Source organism: Pieris napi, chromosome 9 (genome assembly GCF_905475465.1).
Source record: "Pieris napi chromosome 9, ilPieNapi1.2, whole genome shotgun sequence".
Taxonomy (NCBI): Eukaryota; Metazoa; Arthropoda; class Insecta; order Lepidoptera; family Pieridae; genus Pieris; species Pieris napi.
In genome coordinates, this window is record NC_062242.1 from 10,672,795 (window position 1) to 10,697,872 (window position 25,078).

General features: G+C 34.5%; 1 protein-coding gene across 8 annotated transcripts in view; it reads right to left on the bottom strand.

The window, feature by feature from the left end:
* Window positions 1-25,078, bottom strand: part of LOC125052735 (irregular chiasm C-roughest protein-like) — a 94,825-nt gene that overhangs the window by 39,639 nt on the left and 30,108 nt on the right. For all 8 annotated transcript variants that reach the window (XM_047653744.1, XM_047653742.1, XM_047653747.1 and 5 more), the window contains exons 2-3: window positions 12,144-12,399; window positions 5,519-5,669 (exon numbers count right to left, since the gene is read on the bottom strand). In XM_047653744.1, coding sequence (XP_047509700.1) covers window positions 5,519-5,669; window positions 12,144-12,323 — 331 coding nt within the window. In that variant the 5' untranslated portion in view covers window positions 12,324-12,399. The remainder of the gene's footprint in view (window positions 1-5,518; window positions 5,670-12,143; window positions 12,400-25,078) is intronic.

Sequence of the window (25,078 nt, forward strand, 5' to 3'; positions counted from 1 at the left end):
CGGCAACTTTCAAGAGTGAAACGAAACGTTATTGAAACTTTACTGAAACTGTCAGCCGCACCATGCTACAGCGCATATGCTAGAATTACGTGATAACTTAAGACTGAAGGTACCTGAAGTAGGGATTGAATAAACTAACCGACTTGGTTTTACATGGATCTTACAACTTTTTACGGTTTTTTTTTATGTTACCGCTAGTTTTTTTTAAGAGAAACTTCTTTAGGCGCATGAGGGTAATTTTTTTACAGATGAAACGCAATAATAATAATATTAGCGTCACGAGAATGTGCAGCGTTTTTTTGGAAGAAAAGGGAGAGACCGATTGAGAGAGAGTGAGAAAGGGCAAACGTAGCATGAAGCAAATGGCCATGGAGCGAGAGTATGGCGCAAGCTAGTGAGAGAGATCGAGAGAGAGAGAGAGTGAGATAGAGCGAACGTCACATCACGAGAGCAAGATATGCCATGCAGCGAGAGGTGGGAGAGATATATATATATCGTGAGAAAGATTGTGAGAGAGAGAGTAAGGGAGATCGAGAAAAAATACACGCTATGAGTTGATGTATTCGTTTAGTAGTTACATATTAGAACTTTAGATGGCAATTCTGTCGCATAACGTCTTGTGCAGTACACATAGGTTTTTTATATATTTATATTATCATTAGCACGTATACAGTGTGTAAACAGTGTGAATATAGATATACAAATACATGGAGTGATCATATACTGGTACATGATCGTCTATTGGGGCTTTTATCTAAATAATAATTAATCTACAAAGAAGTTTCACTTTTGACATGTGTACTTTGTACGCACGCACTTTTTTTACATGTTATGGTTTTGATGGCTATAAGTTATACGTGTAAGTTTTTAAAATCTCTTGCGGTGCCCATCCAATTACAGAAGGTCGTCAATCCGAAATAAAACCGAGTCCCTTAAAACTATTAGATTTCATTTAAATCTAAATAAATTTCTTCAATCAGGTAACGTAACACACAGATCGGTCTTCTTAATCAATGATTGATGGTTTATTGAGATCAATCGTGTCACATCCATCGATTTCAATTTTCTAATTAGTATTTTATCGACGACGTAGCTGTCCAAGTGTAAAATATTACAACATATAAGTATTTGAAATCAATTTTTCATTTTAATTTCTCTTCGTGTTTGTTTGCCTATAAATGCTTGTCACAATATTATATCTTGTATTTTATTTTTCTTTATGTATAAATTGATTCAATCCGATCGTTGAAAAGCTTTTGAAAGTAAAATATACAACATGGTTGATTTAACTTATATGAACTATTAAATCTACACTATTTTTAAATTAAAATCTTTACGTGGGGTGAAGTCATATTATTTTAAACTTGCATAAATCGGTGTGTTTTTTTTGTTTGATTTTAAGTAATATCTGGCAAATGTTTTTAACAACGGTTTCACTGATTAAAGTATTTCACTGTGTTAATAATCAATTGGAAATATTAATTTTTCTTTTATAGTAAATTTATTAAATATATGAATTGTGTAAAGTCTGATAGGAAACTTCTATATTCTTCCCACGGGGAAACTTATATGTCTTTCCCAAGGGAGGTTATTAATAATTTATTGCAAACTATTACTCTTAATTATTGTTTCTTTACATATTCCCAGGGCCCAATAAATTCCGATTACCATTCCGTTATGGTACAGTTGTATAACTAACTGTAACTTTTTATTATAAATAATACAGTATGAAGCTGAAAACTGTCAAACTCAAAGGTCACTAACCGCGGACTTAAGCAAATCCGCGGGCAAACCCTATTTATATATTCAAAGTATTTCATTTCAAGAGCTACAGCTCATTTCAAATAGAATATATTATTAGGTATTACGCTAGAGGTTATTGCACTATGGAGTTGCGAAAAATATTGCTTGACGCATCCCCTCAAGGCCGTTCATAGAGCAGTATTTCACATTCTGTTGCTACGGATACATAAATTATTTTTTTATATTATCCTTCAGCATGAGCTAGCCTAGTTAAGCACGCGATTCACACTTTCAAACCCCAAATATTTGTATGTTCGAAACTAATAGTATGTGTATGTAGATAAGTATTTTATTTAGATCAATTTACGCATACACACGTACCCCATGTGGATTTATTATATGTGTATCCATATAAATATTGCAGCCTATGTAATAATGATTGTTTATTCTCACTAGATTTTTCTCTACTATATAAGAACTTCTGTCGATCCGAAGTGGTGGAGGCCTGATGACCTGCAACACAGGTACTCTTACCTTTAGCAGGCATCAGTCTCACACAAACTAGCATTTTCCCTAAACAGAAGTAAGACAATTATTTATTTATAATAGGATAAAACTGTCACTTGTTTATGTACTAAGTTTTTGTGAGAAATGAATAAAGATTATTATTATTATTAGTATTAACATTAACAGTTGCCTCCCAATATGTGTATTAAAATATTATGTACGTATATAAAGACATTAATACATTTCTAAAGCGCAGTGACTGTCACAATTTAAACACAAGCAGTAGGTATAGACTTGCTTTTCCAGCTTTCAGACTTCATAAAACTGCTCACTAATTTATGGGGAAATATATACAGATAAATAACAAAATTCAAAACGTTACATCAAGGAAACCCTAATAAAAAAAGGATATTACACAGTTCAAGAATACATAGATGATAACAATGTATGGGCACTAATGCCGCTATAAGATAGTGAGATGTCGCACATTGACATGCATAAGTGTACAAATTGTACCTAGATGAATGAATTACCTTTGAATTTTGAGTATATACGGTGAAAGAACTTATAAAACCGGAATGTCTAAGAAATCTAAGATCAACTACTACTCATGGGCCGTTAGGCGCTGATGAGAGTAATATTATTGATTACATTTAAAACCACTTTCTGTAGACAAAATTAAAAACACACCTCAAACTGTGGACTGTACACAAAAAGTACAATTTGAACTATATACCTCCTTGATTTTTCGATAAAATGTTATAGATTAGACCCTCAAAAGTTTTAATAGTTGGATTAAAGAGGGTAAATTTTATTGAATATTTCACATGTTTAAGTTTCGTTTGACCTCTCCAGAGTGGGGTTTGCGAGTTTTTGTAAGGGTTCGGGAGCAAACAACTCTGTTTGTTTGTAATTTCCATACTTTTAGCGGGAATAGTTGTAAAAACACGGACATGTTGGATAGTTCTAAAACTGGAATTTAGAAGTATTTAGGTTGTAAAAAACTGGAAAAAAATTGTATTTAAAAGGGATTTAGTTTCATATCCTAATATTCTAATGTTCTCCTATCCTAATATTATTGAAAATAATTTATGTTCATACATATATTTTAAGCTACTAACCTTATTTAAAAATAAATTGGTGGCGCTACAACCTCTTTAGGTCTAGTCCTCAGATTTCTTAATCTGCTTCATGATCATTTTTCAATGTAATAGGCAAGTAGGTGATCAGCCTCCCTTGCCTGACACACGCCTTCGACTTTTTGGGTCTAAGATATGTCGGTTTCCTCACGATGTTTTCCTTCACCGTTCGAGCGAATGTTAAATGCGGACATAGAAAGAAAGTCCATTGGTGCACAGCCGGGGTCGAACCTATGACCTCAGGGATGACAGTCGCACGCTGAATCCACTAGTCCAACACTGCTAACCTTACTAACCTTATTTAGTAATTAAAATATTTCATGAAAAGCTTCAATCAATTTTAATTTTAATAATATGCTAACAAAGATCAGTGTTGGCCTAGTGGCTGAAGTTCAACCCTGAGGTTGTTCGAATCACGGCTGTCCATATCACCACTGGCATTACGAGGACCCGAAAATCAAAGAAAAGGCTATCACCTCCATCTTAAAAAAAGGTTAAGGCCCTATCCCAGCTCGAATTGCTGTGTCAGTGTCTCGGGGTGGACAACAAAAAAATAACAATTAGTTATGTAAAATATTTAATTAATGTAATTTTCTCATTTTTTTTCTGAAATGGATTACTTGGCTTGCGATAAAATATATAGTGTAAATTTCAAAATCATGTTTTATATACATTTTCGTCATAAAATGAATTCAAAGTGTCAAAAATTGGCTGTTTGTATTTTTTTTCTATCAAGCCAAGTTATTTCAATCGTGTATCGATCTTTTAAAATGGATACATAAACTACTCAACTCCACCATATATTTATTCCATTCCTTCAAAAAATGATGACGAAAAATGGAAAGAAACAATGTACTTTTTTGGAGTTAAGCGACCATATAGGTCCTTAAAGGGAGGTATGCAATACAAGTTACGACGCTGCATCATTCTTAATTATTATTAACGGTATCGTGGCTTACAGTTTATTGAAAACTACGATCTAATATTGATAGAAAAGACTACACTAAATAACACTAAAGTTTGCTTTAAAAACAGCACTTATTTAACTTAATATTCTATTGTTTTTTTTTTAATCACGTTAAGTATTTATTGTAAACAATGAGACACAAATACTATATCGCTTATCTCTACCTAAAAATTCAAACAAGCCGTGGCGTGTCGACAGACAAAAGCAGTTCGGTGGGCAGAAATTACTTCCCAAAATAAATTCGACGTAATGTAGTTACTCGTTTTTACTATGTGCTAAATTCTGTGTCTTTTGAGGTCACGAATTATAAAACGACTAACGAAATCCACTATTATTCCAATTGTGACTATTATCTAATTAGAAATCCTATATAGTTAAATAATGACTATCATTTCTGATGAAGCTCCGAACTATGTAAATTAGTAGCCTAGTGAAATTATTTTGGCTATTTGAATTTCTCATAAACTATAAATAAATAATAGTTTAAAAAAACTAGAACACACGCTTTTAAAGCACATCAAACTAAAAAGTGAAAAATAATTCCTAATTTAGGCTGAAAATGGTAATGAACAAAAAATACTGGTATTTATTGTGAAAAAGCGTGGGTTGCTCGATAGACGAAAAATATGGCACAGAGCGCCATTTGTTAGCGCCTATAATAATTAGTTATACATATTTCATAATATAAATATTCTTTATCTTGATTTTGCTAATTAATTTCTTAGGTTATATAGGTGTGTGTATTTTTATTAGTTTTGCATCTTGTTGATTTAGGGTCTCCTGTTAAGAGAAGATTATGTTTTTAAAAATATATATTTGAACCAATCCTAACAAACTAGCTGCTTCGGTCTCTGACAGAATGACCAGCTCTGTGGAACACTCTGTTCCTCAGCATAATGCAGAGCCAGGGCCAATTACAATCACAGCACACACGCATTACACACATGAAACGAACAGAAAGGGAAAAGGGAAAAAAACATTTTTGATATCTGTCATTATATTTTTTTTCTTTGATTATTGTTTTTATATGTGTGTGTTTTTGTTAGTAATAAATGTTATGTCTCTGTCTATGTGTATTTGAAAAACAGAATTCACCGAAATAAAGCGTAGTATCCCTTTACACAATTTAAACCACAAACATTGCATTGACATATTAAATTACCTTCTTCATCACTCCCAATCATGGAGTATCGTTCATAGCCGCTCAAATTCCTATGGGTTCCGAGCCCAAAGTCATCTTTGGTCCATTGAAGGGTCCCAGCCTTATGCTCAACTCGGCATGGTAGCGTTACTCGGGAGCCAACGATCGCGCTCTGAAAATAAGAGTTTGATTAAACTTAAAGGGCTGGAACATATGAACTTATTGCGATCGTTAAATGCTACTATGAAACGGCATCTGGTCAAAACCGTAAAATCCACAAACATGTGTATTGCTGAAAAAAAAAATTAATGGCGCTACAACCTTTTTAGGTGTGGGCCTCAGATAACTTTATCTGTTTCATGATCATTTGTCAATCTAATAGGCAAGTAGGTGATCAGCCTCCTGTGCCTGTCGACTTTTTGGGTCTACGGCCGGCTTCCTCACGATGTTTTCCTTCCCCGTTGGAACGAATGTTAAATGCGCTCATAGAATGAAACGCAATGCTGAAAGCAGTAGCAAAAATATTCTTCAATTGTGCTCAACATGATAATAATATACCAGCTAAAATATAAAGATCTACATCTACATATATTTTCTCAAAATAGCTTTATGTGCGTTTCAAATAAAAGTACCAACTGAAACAAGTTATTTTATTATCGTACCGTCCCAATTAACACATGAAATGCATTGTAAGAACTTGATTTCTTACACTAAATTATAAGTCACGTCACAGTAGTATTACCAGAGTGTCACGATTGTCATTTAGGTCATTGATCTATATGTATCAGACATGATGTTATTAAATTGTATGCTTCAAAGTAAATAGCTGAATTAACGATATAATTAGACCGAATTAAAAAGTCTGTTAAAACTTAAAAGGTCCAGTAACACTTCAATTTGTCAATGCATCTGTATATATAAATTAATTGTTTTATTGAAAAACAAACTTTATTTAAGGATTAATTTTACTCGATTAATACTGGGCAACGTTATTTAACCTTAATCAACCTAAAATTGATCCCCGCAGACTGACTGTCGTTAACTTGAAATCATCTTCCTATTTTCTAACTGCTGATGCTATTAAAATGACTTTGCCAGCGTTACACGGTACACCTGACCTTTTTGGGATGTAACAGTTCGCACGTAAGCGACAATTACTTTGATCGGCGGATTCCATTTTCAATACGAATCAAAGATTTAAACCAATGTGTCGAATTCACGGTTAATCTTTATTTCTTCATCTTACCAATTGACGATTAGCAAACAGCGCAAGATCGTCGAATGTAACGTTCTCTTGTTTAAGATCTGTAGTTTGTAGGCTGCCTACAGAATAAGTATAGTCAAATATAAATAAATTTACGAAATTTATTAATGATCAAAAATTATTAAAAACTAAAATATGATTTTTGATTATTTATACATTTATTCGCTTCGTTGCACTTCGTTCCATATACAAAAATATAATAAAATTGACATATTTCAATGGAAAAAAATCGCAACTGGTGGCCTTATTGCTTTCGAGAGATCTCTTCCAGACAACCACCGCGAGAATAATTAGATAAGGTAAGCAAGAAGTGAAAAAATACAAAAGACAAATAGTTATTTGGACAAAACTAATGGAACAAAACGAAGCAATTAAAACATATGTAAACAGTTATCAGGACAATATAAAAAAGGACACATGAAAAAGAAAAAGTGCACTTGAATCACGATAGCTTTAGATCAGTTTCACATCAGTTAGTAAGAAAGTTAGGGATAAGATGTGGACAAGTAATGTTTGTACAGTAGAGATTTAAAGGAAGATAGAGAAGGAGCTAAGCGAAGGGACGGGAATTCCATAACCATACTGCAAAGAAGATAAAATAAATGAGATTATATTTTAGATAGACTTGTATGCTTATAGATACAGCCAATAAATGTTTTTTAATGTTTCTAGAACAGGAAGACCCTAAAATAGTCGTCCTAATATTTTATTTATTTATTAAAACTTCGTTGCGAAAAACCATAAATCAAACACAATACAAAAAAAAATTATAAGGGATGCAACGGGCGGCCTTATCGCTAATAAGCGATCTATTCCAGGCAACCCTAGTTAAAGAAAAAACTAAAAAAATAAACATGATTCGTGCGAGAAGTGCAGAAACAAATTTTATATACAGAGCACCTTAATCTAAAGTAATACAAAAAAAAAAAAAAAAATATTAACAACGGACTAAAAACTTAAAAGCTAATCTTACAAATATATGGACAGCAAATAGTGATGTAAAAGGAAACATAAGATTTATACAAGTCACGATTGATCAGGATAGGATAAGGTTAAGAAATGGGAATACAGAAGAGTTTTAAAAGATGACAGAGAGGTAGCCAATCGTACGGAGTCGGGCAGCGTATTCCATAACTTAATGGCGGAGATTGTGAATGAATTGCCTAAGAAGGATGAAGTGTGAGATGGAATTTCTAATAAACATCTATTAGAAGAGCGTAACATATAGTTAGAAGGACCTAAGAATTTAAAGTGATTTTTGAGATAAGAAGGGGTATTCGGATTGAAAAGAATTGAGTATAGAAGTTGAAGAAGATGAGCGTGACGTCTGAATCGAATAGGTAGCCACCCCAGCTGCCTGCGGAATTTAGACACATGGTCATATTTCCTAAGACCAAATATGAACCGTATGCAGAAATTCTGCAGGCGTTCGATCTTGTCAAGTAGCTCTTCGTTCAAATCAGAGGAGCATGAGTCCGCATAATCGAGAATAGGAAGCAGAAGAGACTGTGCTAACATAGTTTTAGTGCGGATAGGAAGGAAATTAGAAAGACGTTTCAGAGTAAAAGAAGCGGCGTAAAGTTTACGGCTGATCTCCTTTACGTGATGACCCCAGGAAAACGTTTGGTCGAAGAAGACCCCAAGGTTTTTAACAGTCTTATTGAGGGCCAAGGCCACACCGTCAAGGTAAACACCAGGGAGCTGAGCCCATTTGACTCTTGAAATAAAGAAAGGGCTTCCGATGATGATGACTTGACTCTTGGCAGGATTAATTTGAAGACCAAATTATTTTCTATGTATCTTTGATCTGAACATCTGTCTCCTAATCATGTAATGAAATCAATGTAACCTTTATGAACCTTATTAGTTCTACGAATAGATTTAGATCTCAGTTTTTATGGATATAGCTTCGTGTTTTATGTCAAAACCTGTTAATTATAATAGGCGATAAGACCAGTAAACAAAACGACATAGGTATGTTAATTATTAGAATTGTAATTATTATTCGACGTTAAGTATGGCACAAGTTATGGATGACAACATTTTAACAAATATTTGTATGTGTATAAGTGAACACATATATATTTATTTAAAATAGGCCATTAAAGTCACAGCCATCTAGATTAATTAACTCATATATTATTAAATTGTATATTTAAAAATATATGAAAGTCACGTACGACGTACGTACGGTTTTTTTCTTCTCGCGGACAATAAGTACGTTTATGTCTAACTTACTCTATGTCTAATCTAGTTTGTCCTCAATCTATAAGAAATACATTGAAGTAATATAGTGGCTACATAGATTCCTGCAAGTACTTTGGTATTGAATCGCTAGAATGTAGACGTAAACAATACGACGTTTTTACACGCTAATAGCAACGGTTTAATTGACTGTCCTGACTTGTTGTCGCTTTTACTATTTCACATCCGTTCTTCATACAAAACAAGGCAAACCCAACTATTTCAAAGTCCTCGGTCTAATACAAACTATTTACGTAACTCAGTCATGTATCGTATACCTTCAGATTATACCACAAATTACCAGCAAATAGATATATTTAATGTAACAAAAAATGCTTAAAAATTCATATAAAAAACTCTGGTATCCTTTATACTATGCTGTTATTCCTCTTTTATATTAAATATATTGTATTTATTATATATACTATGTATGTATAAGTAGCTGTATACTGATAAGCAAATCAATAAACTAATAATTATACAACTTTCGTACCACCACAGCTGCCCACTGAAGTATTTCCGAACCAATTCTTAAAAGGCCGGCAACATACTCGCGAGCCCTCTGGTATTGATAGTGTCCATGGGCCATATCACTTAACATCAGACGAGCCTCCGTTTCGAAAGAAACTTTCAAACGTTCTGTATAGCTTATCTTTATTCTTATGCAGACAAAACAAAACCACAATCATAAACGCTTACAGTTTGTCACTTTGTCATAAATAAAGTTACCGGTATTAGAAATTCCATATTGATCAAAATCCATCAAGCTTTTCGCTAATCTCATACATATTAAAATCGATGCAATCTTTCCTATTAATATTTATATACTTTCACGTGTTGTTTGAGTAGTTTTTTTATAGAGTCCATTATTTATTTAATGTTTACGCAGAAGTGATACGTGCCAGGTTATCTATTAATCATTTCTGAATATTAAAAAGTATTAATTGAATTAAGGAACATGCAATTATGCAAAACTAGAAGAACTGTTAACGTTATCAAACAGGACTCAGCTGGACTAGGCTCTCGCTTTGTGTGGGTCAGATTCAGAGTGAGAGAGAGCGAGAGAGAGAGAGAGAGAGACCCACCTATGACTACCGTACTTAAAATCTTATTCTTAAAAAGTGGACGCGTGTTCACGAAACACTTTAAGTGAAATTCTCAACTTTTGGCAACGGGGAAACGGGCAGGATCACCTGATGTTAAGTATTATGCCCATTGACACTCTCAATGCTAGAATGCTGGCGAATGCGTTGCCGGCTTATGTAACAGACGCAAAGACGTCTCATATATACGTTCGTCGTTCCACAACTGAGCGTTTCTTAAGGAATTTTTTGCCGAGCACTACCGTCTACCACTATGTGGAACACGCTGCCCACTGAAGTATTTCCGAACCAATTCGACTTAGGGTCCTTCAAGAAAAGAGCGTAGGTACTGTGCACTAAAAAAATCTATAGAAAAATTGCCAAATGGAAACTACGACTATTAAATAAACGTAAAATTTTTATCGTAGAACCGTTATTTACTTATGAATATTCATTAACGCGGTCTATTTCGTGTAATTTATTCAAATTTAATATATCAATCTGATTTTAATACGCCCGTACTATGATTTATTGTTACGATGTATGAAAGTAATTACATTATTTGCATAAATTGATCGAACGTGTTACGTGTAGGAGAAAACGGGTTCCGCACAAGGTCCCAAAACTTGATGGGGCATGGGGTAGGTATGTATCCGGACAAGGACACGCTGTTACCGTGTACTGCTACGGGCTGGTGGCGCCGTGGGGTTCTAGTGGGTATGCTCAGTCCCGCATCACCCACCAGAAGCCAGTCGCGCCGTCGACCAATAAAAGCTTGTTGTTTTTCGGAAACAATTGATTGACCAGGAAACCTTCTAGGTTGTTTCTTCGTATATATTAATGTATGTACCATGTTTCTTCGTATATATAAAAACTATGACCTTCAAAATTAATAATAAATTGTTCAATAATAAAACTTCTATGAGTGGAATACTTTTGGTGAACGAAGAAGTCTGACTCAAATTAAATATAACGAATTATTTTTTTTATAGAATAGGGACTCGCGAGTGAGTTGCGGGCCTTTCAAAATTTATTCATTTAATATCAATCAATGTCAATTTAAAAAAAAAGTCTAAACTAGATATTTTTAAACAGGCCAAAGTAAGCTCACATTTGCCAAAGCTCCCTGGAGGTCAATGCCCTCCTGGGTCCTAATATCTTATGAACATAAGTTAATACCGTAATAAAACTTAATTTTATAACTGTTTTAGGGTCGTTATTTATTTATCAGCGGACGTGTTATTTTATGAGTTTCATATAAAGCTCGTGGAAGCTTTATAGAGCGTTTCTTGATGATGTGTTTGTGATGAGAAAACGTTTTCTAATATAGTTTGCTATATCACATAATAGTTCTGTGTCATATTCGCGTCTTGCTAAAGCACGATTGTCATAGGTTTATGTCCCGGTGAAACAAAATTTAGAAAGATAGAGGATTGCTTCAGTTTTGTCTCTGAGATACAGACGTACCTCGTTGGTAAAAATATATTCAATGAAACAGGTGTATGTGTGTCATATGTCAAATAGGGATTCAAACGGCTCATTGGTCTAGTGGTTAGTACCCCTGATTGCATATTCATAGGTCCCGGGTTCGATCCCCGGCTGAAACAAACATCGATGTGATGAGCTTTTGGTGTTGTGCTTAGGTCTTGGGTGTTAAAATATGTATTTATATGTCTATCTATCTATAATATGTATGTATATCCGTTGCCTAGTACCCATAACACAAGCTTCACCAGCTTAGCATGAGACTAGGTCAATTGGTGTGAATTGTCCAATCATAAAAAAAAAGATAGCATAAAATAAAGACATTAATGCCAAATTGTTGTCTGGATAATATAAATACATTTTATTACATGTTTTAAAAAGTCCTATATAAAATATTCCCATTCCACACGATCAAAATTAAGGAAAACATTTTCCGAAAATAAAGCTAAAGTAATAATATACCATTAAACCTCTCATACCAATAACATAAAACTTTTATTTTATTGATATGATTTTCCTATGAAGCAATTCTTCATTCTGCACAAAGGAAATGACGAGAAAAATAGATTACCTGATCTTGTGGCTCCATCGCGAACCTCTGTTCCTCGTAACCATGGCAACCGGTAACAAAGATCACTAACAGGAACCAAACATCCGTCCCCCATTTCCGTTTTGCGATGGATGTTCTATTTTTGAATTTCGAATCATCCCGCGCGCGCTTTTCTCGTAACTCACATTCGATTAGCGCCATTTTGTTTTACTTCGGCGCATTGTGGTCCAGAATTTGAGACATTTGAACACTCTTATCATCTAGTTAATGACATTATCTGGAAAAAAAGAAAGATAAATTAGTACGTGTTAGTTTAGGCGGATGTATGACACGTGTCTCTGGCGCCACCGACATTTTTAAACTTTGTACTAAAAATAAACGACTCACATAGACGCTTTCTTCGGTTGACAAATTAAAACTTTCTAAGTGAATGTAATCCTATGAGATAATAAAATATCTTTGAACCGTATTAAAATTTAAAATTATGTTTTCATATTTATGTGCTAAAACATTAAAAAATATAGAATTATTATGAGCGTTGATAAAATATTAAGAACGTATGTATCGTAGAATTCTTTAATTATCACATTCGGTTGTTTTGGTTGGTGGTCTTTATTAAAATGAAGATCTCATTTATTTTTTTGTATTAATTATTTTGTACTATAAATTAAGTTTCGTACTCTTGCACTTAACAATTATTTTTTTACTGTTCATTAGCCTTGCCTGGAAGAGTACCTAAGTAGAGATAAGGCCGCCAGATGCACCTTTTTTTAAGCTAATTCTAAATATTATCATTTAATTCTTGTTCAATACAGTGTAAATAAATAAATAATGTTAATAACAATTATAAAATGCAACCACAGAGGCGTAAAATAACCTTTTAAATTGTTCATTTGTATGATATTAAATATATAATAAGATTTATCTAATAATACGTGTTTTGTATTTGATTAGAATTTTTCTTTTGTTGTACATGATTTGAATAACGTTTATTTTTTACTCCTACACTCTACAGTTAACATAAATTATTTACAATTTTACAACATATATTTACAATTTTCATAACCTACTTAGCAATGATTTAAAATTAATAACGTTAGTTAGTTACGACTTATCGAAAGAAGTTAATCCTTATCACATATTACTCTGCTTCAAAAAAATACTCATAAACATTAAAATTCTTTCATGAATAACAAAAACTAAGTGCAATAAAACCAAGTACAAATGTGCGTCCGGTTTAAAATATAGATTTAATTTCTTTTAATCTATTTTAGTGTGATTATGCGTTGTGTGTCGCACATGCTTAGCCATGTGGCGGCAGACTTTATCAATGAAACACAGCAATATAGTTGCTAGATATGATGAGTCAAATTTCTGTTACTAATGGATAATATAACTTTGTCCAGGAATTCATGGTACATTGAACTGATGTTATTGCTTTGCTTTGTTCCATTAGTTTTGTCTCATGTCTTATGTAGTTTTGCACTTCTTGTGCTGACCTTATATAATTTTTTTTCTCACAGTGGTTGCCTGGAAGAGATTGCACGAAAGCGATAAGGCCGCCAATTGCTCTCCTTTCTATTTTATTTGTTTTACTTGTACTATATTTTTGCATCGAAGTGTAAAAAAATAAATTAAAGAAACTTTATTATATTATAATATTAACAAAAAATATTATAAATCTATATTTTATAAAATTTAAAAACAAATCTGAGTACATGTTTTTTTTTTATAACAGGGGGCAAACTGGCAAGAGGCTCACCTGATGTTAAGTATTACCGTCACCCATTGAGACTCACACAGCCAGATGGCTCGCAAGTACGTTGCCTCTTATACACTCTTTGCCTGAAGGACCCTAAGTTGAATTGGTTCGGAAATACTTCTGTGGGTAGCTGGTTCCACATAGTGGTGGTACGCGGCAAATACTGCCTTAAAAACGCTCATTTGTGGAACGATAAACGAACCAAAAATATTGTTTTAAAAATATCTACAACTAATGTCGAGGAAGAGTCGAGACTTGCCCGAACTATGACTCCTGTATCTCTGAAGTCCAATATGTTTGGGACATACCGGAGTTATTCTTATTGATTAACTTTATATTAAGTTACAATACGATGCTTAATGATAATTTTTTTAGAACACCTTTCTAACGTATATATTTTTAAATTATTTACAGAGTTATGTATGTCTTATGTGTTTTCTTTTTAACTGTAGTCTGTAATACTACCACATTATAGCCATCAAATAAGTTTTATTTACACGCAATAGTCACTTCTAGATATCTATAGAAGTCATAGACCACCATATGGCCGCAACAAATATTATTTTAACGCCTCCTTTTTATAATTGTACGCACTTTAGTTAATTAACGTCTGTGGCCAAGATGCGCTCACTTTCCCATGATTTTTTGGTTTGTTTATAGTTTATTAAATTAACTTTATGGTAGGATAATTATTTTTATCTTACCTCCTCTAAGTTTTAGAGAAGTTAATATTGACTAATTACAAGCCTTTTTCTTTTGTATCAGATTAGGTAATTATATTTATGTATTGGTTTTAAGTGATCGGACTGTTCTGTGTACTAATTCCAAATAAATCTATTAGAGGAAACTCTTTGGTAATTTGCATACATATTATATCGTCATAGTTCGTTATTTAAAGTTGGCGTTGCTATGGTCTTGTTATGTTTTTATATTGTCAATTATTAATAAACTGGACTGCTGCACGCGACTACCGCTGCACACTTATAACCCAACAAAGGTTATGGGCCCAGTCATAGTCCAGTAAATTAATAAAAAAAAAGGGGGAACTAGAGTGCTTAACCTAGTAACGATGGCGAGTGTGCGGATAGAATTATTAAGCCGTGATAATTACGACTCATGGCGAATCCAGGCCCATGCTCTATTGATTAAGAGCGATGTGTGGGGCTATGTGGATGGTAGCATTAAGAAGCCAGCTGAGCCAGCAGAGGCGTTGCTTTGGGAAGCGGCGGATGCAAAGGCGAGAGCGGAGATTATTCTCTCAATTAGTCCAGGTGAGCTACGACACATTAAGGGGACGAGTACGTCGCGAGAATGTTGGTTCAAATTAGAAAGCATCTTCGCGTCTTCGGGTCCCGCTAAGAAAGCGACACTGTTAAAGCAGCTCATATTACACAAGATGTGTGAGGAGGACGACATGCGTGAATATCTGTTAAGCTTCTTTGAAGCCAAAGAAAAGTTACTAGACATGGACATAAATATAAATAATGATCTTGCATCTATTATTTTACTCTATAGTCTGCCCCCAAGTTATGAGAACTTTAGATGTGCGATGGAGACTAGAGATTCATTGCCAGACCCGAATTCTTTAAAAGTTAAAATTCTTGAAGAAGATGCCTCTAGGCGACAGCAAAGGATGGAGACAGAGAGGGGGTCGTCAGCAATGTTCGCTAGGAGAAAAACCACGCTAGGAGCTAGGAGTTCTACATCTAAAAATCCGCAGAATTATAAACCGGATCAAGCGTTTAAATTTAAATGTTACAGATGTCATAAACAAGGGCATAAAGCTTCGGACTGCCCGTGTAAAGGAACAAGGCAGGACTCAAAATGTGTTAGTGAGTTAGGTGCTAGTGAGAATTTTAACTCATGTGTTCTATCTGTTTCAGAGTGTAACGGAGTGATTGGTTCGGGATGTGGAGGAAACTGGCTCATAGATAGTGGGTGTACATCGCACCTTTGTAGATCGAAAGGAAAATTTGACACCTTGACAAATTGCAGTAGTAAGTTAAGTTTGGCCACCAATGTGAGTACATTTGCAAAAGGTAAAGGAACTGTGAGTTTGAATGGGGAGGTTCCGATAAAACTATCAGACACTTTATATGTTCCCGATTTGCGATGCAACTTAATTTCCGTATCTAAAATTACAAGCAAAGGTTTTAATGTAACTTTTAAGAAAGATTCAGCTTATGTAACCGATTCTGAAGGGAATATTAAGTTCATAGCAGATCGAAAAAACAACCTTTATTATATGCGGGAGGGCCATGCTTCTGTTTCTGCGATTTCCGAAACTAAGAACGATTTACTATCCTGGCACGAACGTTTAGGTCACTTAAATGTGAAGGATTTAATAAAAGTATTAGGTCATGTGGGCATTAAAGTTGATATGTCAAATATAAATATTTTATACGACTGTAAGTATTGTGTGCAGGGTAAGATGACTTCTTTCCCATTTTCCAAGTCGAGTGGACCATGTGACGAAAAACTGTCCATCATTCATTCCGATGTAGTTGGGCCAATTCGAAATGAAACTGTCGGTGGTGCAAAATATTTTGTCACGTTTATTGACGATTGTACTAGATGGTGCGAAGTTTACTTACTGAAGAGTAAGAGTGGTGTTCTGGAATGTTTCAAAGAATACAAGAGCTATGTTGAGAACCTTACCGCTAAGAGAATAAAGTATTTACAAACTGATAACGGTGGAGAATACTGTAATAATAAGTTTGATCAATTCCTGAAACAAGAGGGGATAATAAGAAGACTGACTATACCTCAAACCCCACAGCAGAATGGCGTAGCAGAACGAATGAACAGGACATTAGTTGAAATGGCTAGGTGTATGTTACTTTCATCTAATCTCTCAGCAGGTTTTTGGGGAGATGCTGTATTGGTGGCATGTCATATTAGGAATCGTTGTCCCACGAGTAGTTTGGGTGGTACAATTCCGTACGAGAAGTGGTTTGGCTCTCCAGTGAAGATTGAGTATCTTCAGAAGTTTGAAGCTGAAGTTTATGTTCTAGACAAGAGTCCAACCAAGGACAAATTTGCTGCCAGAAGTGTCAATGGAATATTTATTGGATATCCAATGAACCAAAAGGGATATAAGGTATGGATACCAGTAGACCATAAAACCATTATAGCTAGGGATGTGAAATTCTGCAAGACGAGGCTCGATACTAATGATGACAGGAAATCGGAAATTACTCATGATCCTTTTCAGCTAGATCAATTTTCTACTGATGTTGATACACCGAAGCCGAAATATGTAGAGGTGGACGTAATACCAAGTACATCTTATTCAGGAACTCGAGAAATGATCGTGGATACATCTTATTCAGGAACTCGAGAAATGATCGTGGAGACGACTGATTCACCCCTTGGTTCACCTTCTCTATGTCATGAGGAAGATAGTGAAATAGCGCAAGCTGATACAGAGGTAACGTATAAGAGAGGTCCCGGAAGACCAAAACTTCAGAAAGGCCAAGTTGGCCGACCTAAGAAGGTCTATAAAATGATACCCAATGATAATAATGGCCGTGCAGAAGAAACTTTACCTGAGGATGTTGCGTTGACTGTGGAAACTTCCTTAGGGGATGCCCTAAGTAGCGCTGAACGTGCTCTATGGGAGGAAGCAATATTGTCTGAGGTCAAAAGTCTTGTAAAAAATGAAACATGGGAAATTGTTCAAAAGCCGAGAAATCGAAAAGCGGTAGGATGCCGATATGTATTGACAACGAAGCTTAACGTTGACAAAACCGAGAAGAAGAAAGCACGGTTGGTAGCCAAGGGCTACAGTCAACGATATGGCATCGATTACCGAAACACTTTTTCACCTGTCGTCCGACTAGACACGATAAGACTGCTTACAGCGCTCGCGGTTGAATTAGACATGGAGATACACCAGTTGGATATCAATACTGCATATCTGAATGGATATCTTGACGAGGAAATTTATATGGAGGTTCCAGAATTGTTGACAGAGTGCTTAGGTAGAATTATTAAAGAAGAAAAAGACGAAAGCTTAAAAGAGCAGGCTCGTAAGATGTTAAATGATCTGAAGACAGGTGGAGATGTATGTCGATTGAAGAAATCACTGTATGGCTTGAAACAAGCTGGACGTCAATGGAACAAAAGACTTGACAATAAATTGAAGTCAATGCATTTTAAACAGTCTTTGAAGGAACCGTGTCTCTACTATTTGGACGGTAACTCCATTGATACGTCTATATACTTAGCGGTTTATGTTGATGATTTACTGATAGTTTCACGCAATAAAGGTCTCATACAATCTTTCAAAGATGAACTTTCCAAAGAGTTTGATTTAAAAGACTATGGACTGGCGAAATATATTTTAGGCATTGACATTGTCAAAAATGAGTATGCCACGAAACTGTCACAACAAAAATATATTAATGATTTGATGATAAAATTCGGCATGGAGAATTGTAAAGAAACAGTGACCACGCCGATGGAGGTGAATTTTAGACCCGATGGTTCACAAATTCCGCTGGAGAAGGAATGTCCATATAGAGAATTAATCGGAAGCTTGATTTATCTTTCAGCAGGAACTCGTCCGGATATCACACACGCCGTGACAAGATTAGCAGCGTTTTGTGATAATCCTGGACAGATACAGTGGAATGCGGTGAAAAGATTACTTCGTTATCTTAAGAGGACAGCCGATTATGGACTGATTTATCGAAAAACAGGTAAGAGCTTAATTGGTTATTCGGATGCTGACTGGGCAAATTGTCCTATAGATAGGAAGTCATACTCCGGGTATGCTTTTTTGTTAGGAGGGGCTGCGATTTCATGGAAATCCCAGAAACAGAAATGCGTAGCAACTTCAACGTGCGAAGCCGAATATATTAGTTTAAATTTGGCGATAAAAGAGGCAGTTTACCTGAATAGTCTTATGAAAGAGATAGGGTTGCGCGATTTCGGGAACATAGTGTTGTACTGCGATAATCAAGGTGCCTTATTTCTATCGGAGGATCCAGTCTTCCACGCCCGAACTAAACATTTCGATATTCAATATTATTTTATAAGAAGTGTTTTAAGGGAGAATACTGACATACAATTATCGTATGTGTCTACCGAGGAGATGGCGGCGGATGTGCTAACAAAAGCTTTACAAAGACAGAAACATTACCGCTGCATCTCAATGTTAGGTGTAGATTAAGATTGCATGTCTGTATATTTTTGTAATGACTATTTAGTACATATTTGTTGTTAAATGTGTATGCAAATCAAGGGGGTGTATTAGAGGAAACTCTTTGGTAATTTGCATACATATTATATCGTCATAGTTCGTTATTTAAAGTTGGCGTTGCTATGGTCTTGTTATGTTTTTATATTGTCAATTATTAATAAACTGGACTGCTGCACGCGACTACCGCTGCACACTTATAACCCAACAAAATCCCTAAGGGGTTATACTAATGCAACCACTATGCCACGGAGGTCTGAAATAGAAATAACAACTTTGTCGCAATGACTATCAGTTATATCGGTGAAAAACAAAAGAGGCTCGCGATGCAAAGGTTTCCCAATACAAGCTTTTATATTGGTAAAAAAAGGGTGCGTGTACTTATGTACGCGCGTAAGAAGTTATACTTCTTTGGCATTATTAAAAATAGTTTTTGATTGCATGCAAATAATTAATTACAATTAAATTATCATAGACTGGAAAAGGAGTCATTATAGTCAATAAAGTTCAGTTTACATATTTTGAAAAATTAAATAAATAAATAAATTCTCTTACATTAAGTGTAACATAAATTCTAGTATTATTCGAATGTTGTTTTTAAATTATGTCCAATGCCGTAGCATCTTCCGTGGGCAACTTCATTCTGTTAATTTTGTGTCACGGTGCGCGCGCATCGGAAAATTTCACTCTCATCAATTTTTCATAACGCGCCTAAAGAAGTATAACTTCATTAATAAGTACATAGCCTATAGGTTACGTTGTCGTTTAATTGAGGTCGATCTTCAAACAAAAAAGATTAAAATCTTTTCAATACTTTAATGAGTTCTCATTTACCGAAAAGGTTTTATATATAAAAATATTTTAATGTAAAACCTCTTTTAAATATACCGAGATCAATTACCAACAAAATGATTAACTACGTTGGAAACAAGTTTTTAAAGAATTATTGAAATCAATGGCGATATAATGATTTTTCTATCCAATTATTAATTAGGTATAATTTGTGTGTGCTAAATTAATTGCTATATTATTATTGGTTTTTAATGTAAATTACAAGTGATTTGTTTAATTTTATTCAATACACCCCCGTATTTTGTTTTAATCTTTTAATCGTCTGAGGTTAGAGGCCCTCTGAACAGCAGTAGGTGTAAGCAGGAACTTTCTATCTATCGTTTTTTTTTAATGCAAAACTTGTCCGATGCTACGACTAATGGTTTATATTTATAGATTATTGAAACCAGCCGTAAATACGCAATACTTGCTCATACGGTAAATTAAAATAATTTGTGTAACAGTAAATTAAAAAAATGTATAAGTCCAAAAACTCACTTTTTTTTTGTTATAGTAGGCAAAGGCTCACCTGATGTTAAGTGATACGCTGCCCGTGGATACTCACACTGCCAGAAGGCTTGCAAGTGCGTTGCCGGCCTTTCAATAATTGGTACGCTCTTTTCTTGAAATATAAGAGATGACCACAAGAGTAGAAAGAAGAATCCGAACCTCCAAATCTTTATTACATATTTTGGCTCATGCCAAAATGTGAGGTTCCAAAAACTAACACAGACACAGCGCAAGCCTATAACAAATCTCACACACTCTCAAATATAAAGTGTAATACGCACACCCATTCTCATACATTAATGCATACTTATACTACTTTTGTTTGATTAGACACTAAGACAACTTTTGCTTAAAAATATTTGTTCAAACATGCACCAATGCACCATGAACCACTGAATAATTGTAATCTAGCTGTATAACACTCCCTGCCTTGCGATTCTGTAACTCACTTTTCGAACTCACACAGCGGTTTTCACAGCGGCGGTCGCGCTCAAATCAGTCGTAAAGCAGTCATTTTACGATTAGTCATTCTGATAAACAATAAACTACAAGCTCCCTTCTTATCAGAATGTCAAATCATAAAATGACTGCTTCACGACTGATTTGAGCACTACCGCTACTGCAAAAACCGCTGTGTGAATTCGTAAAGTGAGTAACAGAATCGCAGGGAAGGTATGGGGACTAGGGTTAGATCAATTTTGTCACAACCAAATTTCTGTCATTAATATAGTTTTATTATTATTTATATACAAATGGATGTTTTATCACAAGTATTATAATTGATAGAACTAGACAATCATCTACACATCATTAAACTATGCAATACTCCAGAAATTTATTCAAAGACTACGTACTTTTACGATGTTTTTATTGAAGGTATATTATTTTTAATGACATCATTATAATAACGAGTATCGCAAGCGTTAAAATATTTTTGCAAATTATGGAACGTATCTATAAGAAAAATATTATTCTACTTGTTTCAAACTCTTATTTACACTCAGCCATAGCCTAAATAAGTCTTGATGCAATCATCACCAGCGTGTGTTCCACTCTTTACTCTTTGACTCTCGGAATAATGGTAATTGCAGCGGCATAAGCGGTGGCAACGCGACTGATATTTTCACATACTCTGCCCATTTCCCTGTCCAACAGGGCCAAATGTAAACAAGTGCTAATGAAAAGAGATTTATTTCAATGAATCGCATGTTTCATATTGGCTGGATCCAGAAAATTCTTAATCTAGTTGGAATGATTCAAAAATTTATGCAGAACATTAAACAACAGAAAGTTCCGTACTTGGGCCACGTGTTGCGTGAGCGCTCCTTCAATAAATTATAATGGGTAAAATCCATTTTTCGTATTGGTAGAACGAAAAAATCATGACTTCGTAACGTTTGGGAGTGGAGTCAGTGGACGGGTTGCGACTGCTGAAGAGTTGCTGCATCTGGCACAGGACAAGACTCGCTTAACGAGAATGTCGGCCAAACTCCAATAATGGAGATGCAGCAAAAGAAGAAGATTATAGAGATATTACGCTTTTATCGCGGTCAATTTCGTAATCGTCCTGCCATTTATTTTATTATAATTTATCTGTTTTTTAATACTGTCTTATTTTTCTTGGAGGAACATTGAACACATTGTTTTAAACTTATGTCCTGAGGGTTTTTTAAATAAACTTCTTCCCTGACATAGTGTCCAGGGAGTTTACTCCAACTTTTATCTTCGCTTTATCTGTTAGATATTTCAAACTCAAACTCAAAATATTCATGTAGGTAAACAAGTACACTTACGAACGTCAAAAACAAGTTAAATTAATTGTAAATTTACATTTACTACCAGTTCGCAAGTCAAGGGCGTAGAGCGGGTAAGATTTATATTGTATACTAGCTGGCCTGGCGAACATCGTACCGCCTGACAGTCGATTCTTTATTTTTTTTTAATACTTATTCTGCTATTCGGGACACCGGTCTAGCTAGCAAGATAAAAAAAAAGTTGATAAGACAACAAATACATTATGTCAAAAAATAAAAATTTACCTTCCCGGAACCCCTCCGTATTAAAGTTCAAATTGACTTTTAAGTATTATTACGAATATTTTGTATGGGAATATAGAAAAGTGTTGTTTTTAGACTTTTCACTCAATTTTTTTTAATTTTTTTCTCCGTAAGAACCATCCTCTTACTTCAAGGAATATTATAAAAAAAGAATCAGACAAATCGGTCAAGCCGTTCTCATGTTATGTCGTGACAATGGAAAACGGGTTTCATTTTTATATGTACACAAGAAGATGTTAACGTAACACACAGTACACAATTTGACGGTTTCACTTCGATAGATTACAATCTACCGAATAATAATCCGTTAAATTGTAAGCAGTTCGTTGAGGTTCACAATCTTTCGACAGTTTACAATCTCGCGAGATAGATTACAATCTAACGGTGTTTACAATTTTACGGTGACATATACATGTTTCTAATTAAATAGTTATGGGTCATCTGACCATTTCGCAAGACAACACGTCCCAGTTCCATAGGTAATATTATTATTTCATGGGCAAGCGACCGACCTTAGGGTGAGATGCCCAAGGTCAAGCAACAAGGCTGTTCATACTTACTTATTATAAACAAAATACCTTTGCAGCGTATCTTTATGAGAACGTAGAAACTATGTGAATCGATGCGATAGTTTGGATGTATATAAATTTACGCCCATAAACTCACGTGTGGCCGTATTGCAAATGTATCAAATGTCACAGTAATTCGTCGAGCTAATCGATTCCTGGTAAAACATGTGCTGTTTTATCTTTCGCTAAGTGTCATCAGTTTAAGTGTTTTGACAGAATAAAGATTTCGCTGGTTTTTGCATTCTGAGAATTATATCTATAGGGTCCTTATGCAAACGCTAGTTGTTTTTTTTTTTCAATTTATTTAAAAATAAATCGGCTTGACTAATTCGACAAATTTTTTAAAATTTATTCCTTAAGAGTTTTTAATTTTTATTTTAGATGATAATTGCAAAAATAAAAAAAAACATTTTTAGATTATTTAGTACCTACTTATGTTCTTATTCCGGTCAAGCAAACAGTATTTTATAAAATGAATCTTCATTTCCTTAAGAAATCATAATTGTACTTTCAAAACACAATAATATAAATATAATTTCGGGAATTTTTAAATAGGTATATGTATACCATATATTTATTTTTAAACTTTTTATAGCCTAAACCTGGCCCAGATTTAGGAAATTGAAACTTAAGAAACTTTGTTATCAGAACGAGAACATGAGTGCTTCACTCACTTCTAATGAAACAAAAAAGACACAAATATTTAAATATCAGTTTTATCTCTTATCAAAGATTATAGAGATATGAAATTGTGGGGAAACATGTTTTGGTACCAAAACCTTATTCAATTCTAGTCTCCTTTGGTTAAGTTACAATAATTTAAACAATTAATTACTTGAGAGGTTATTTCAATGCGCACAAGCAAACCAGGAAACTGTAATTATCCTAATATTCAAAGACATTAGAGCCGAAATAGAGCTGGTCCCTATTCTTATGCAAGCGATATTCTTAGACTGTTTTAGAACCATTATTCTTGCCACTACTTTAAATATAGATAGGATGTCAATCATATGGGTAATTCTCTTCAATCCCTGTTAGATATAATATGTAAATGAAACACTGCATAGGACTCGTACTTGTTTGATTAATATAAATCGCATATCGTGAATAATCCATAGACACGTGTAATTCTATTTGGCACTCATAAGCCTGAAAAGTATTTACTTTAATTACGTCACTTCCGTGGGATGTTTATCTGTATTTAATGCCACTTATAATTAAACGCATAACGGTTAACATATATAACAACTGTTGTGTTTAGATTAATTCCTGCAGCTGAGTTTCATTATCGGACGTCGATGCACATAAAATTCCACCCGTATCACCTCAACGTCTGTCGTTCCACAACAGGACGTTTTTAAGGCAGTTTTTTCCGCGCACCACTATTATGTGGAATCAGCCGCCAGCTGAAGAATTACCGAACCAATTCGTCTTAGGGTCCTTCAAGAACTGAGCGTACCAATTCTCAAAAGGCCGGTTAGCGAGCCCAATGGCATTGACAGTGTCCATTGGCGGTGGTATCACTTAACATCAGTTGTGCTTCCTACAGGTTTGCCCCGTTGTAAAAAAAATGAAAAAACGTCATAACGAGTGAGACTTCCTCTTGCTAAAATCATAGCTTGAATCCTTCTGGGCACTCTATAAAAAACACTAGTTACAGTCAGCGTGACTCTTTAAACGCTCACAATTTAATGAAGCGCTTGAATATCCTTCTGCAGTCGCATGATTCTAGAATAGGACGCCACATTTCAAGGTTTATTTTACTTTTGTTTCCCAATCTATCTATATTTACACGAACGTTGAACCCCGGGGAATATCTTTAGAGATTCCTTTGTGAAATATGTCAGCACTACGTCTAATGGAAAATGATTGTATTTATTGACTGCATTCAATCGTTTAAAGTGCTTATGTGGAATGAACAAAAAAAAATATTTTTGTAACAACAGCACGGTTTTGTCGAAATATATTTTTGTTTTTTTTTTTAACAGAAACACAAAAATACGTATGAATACTTCTGAGAATTT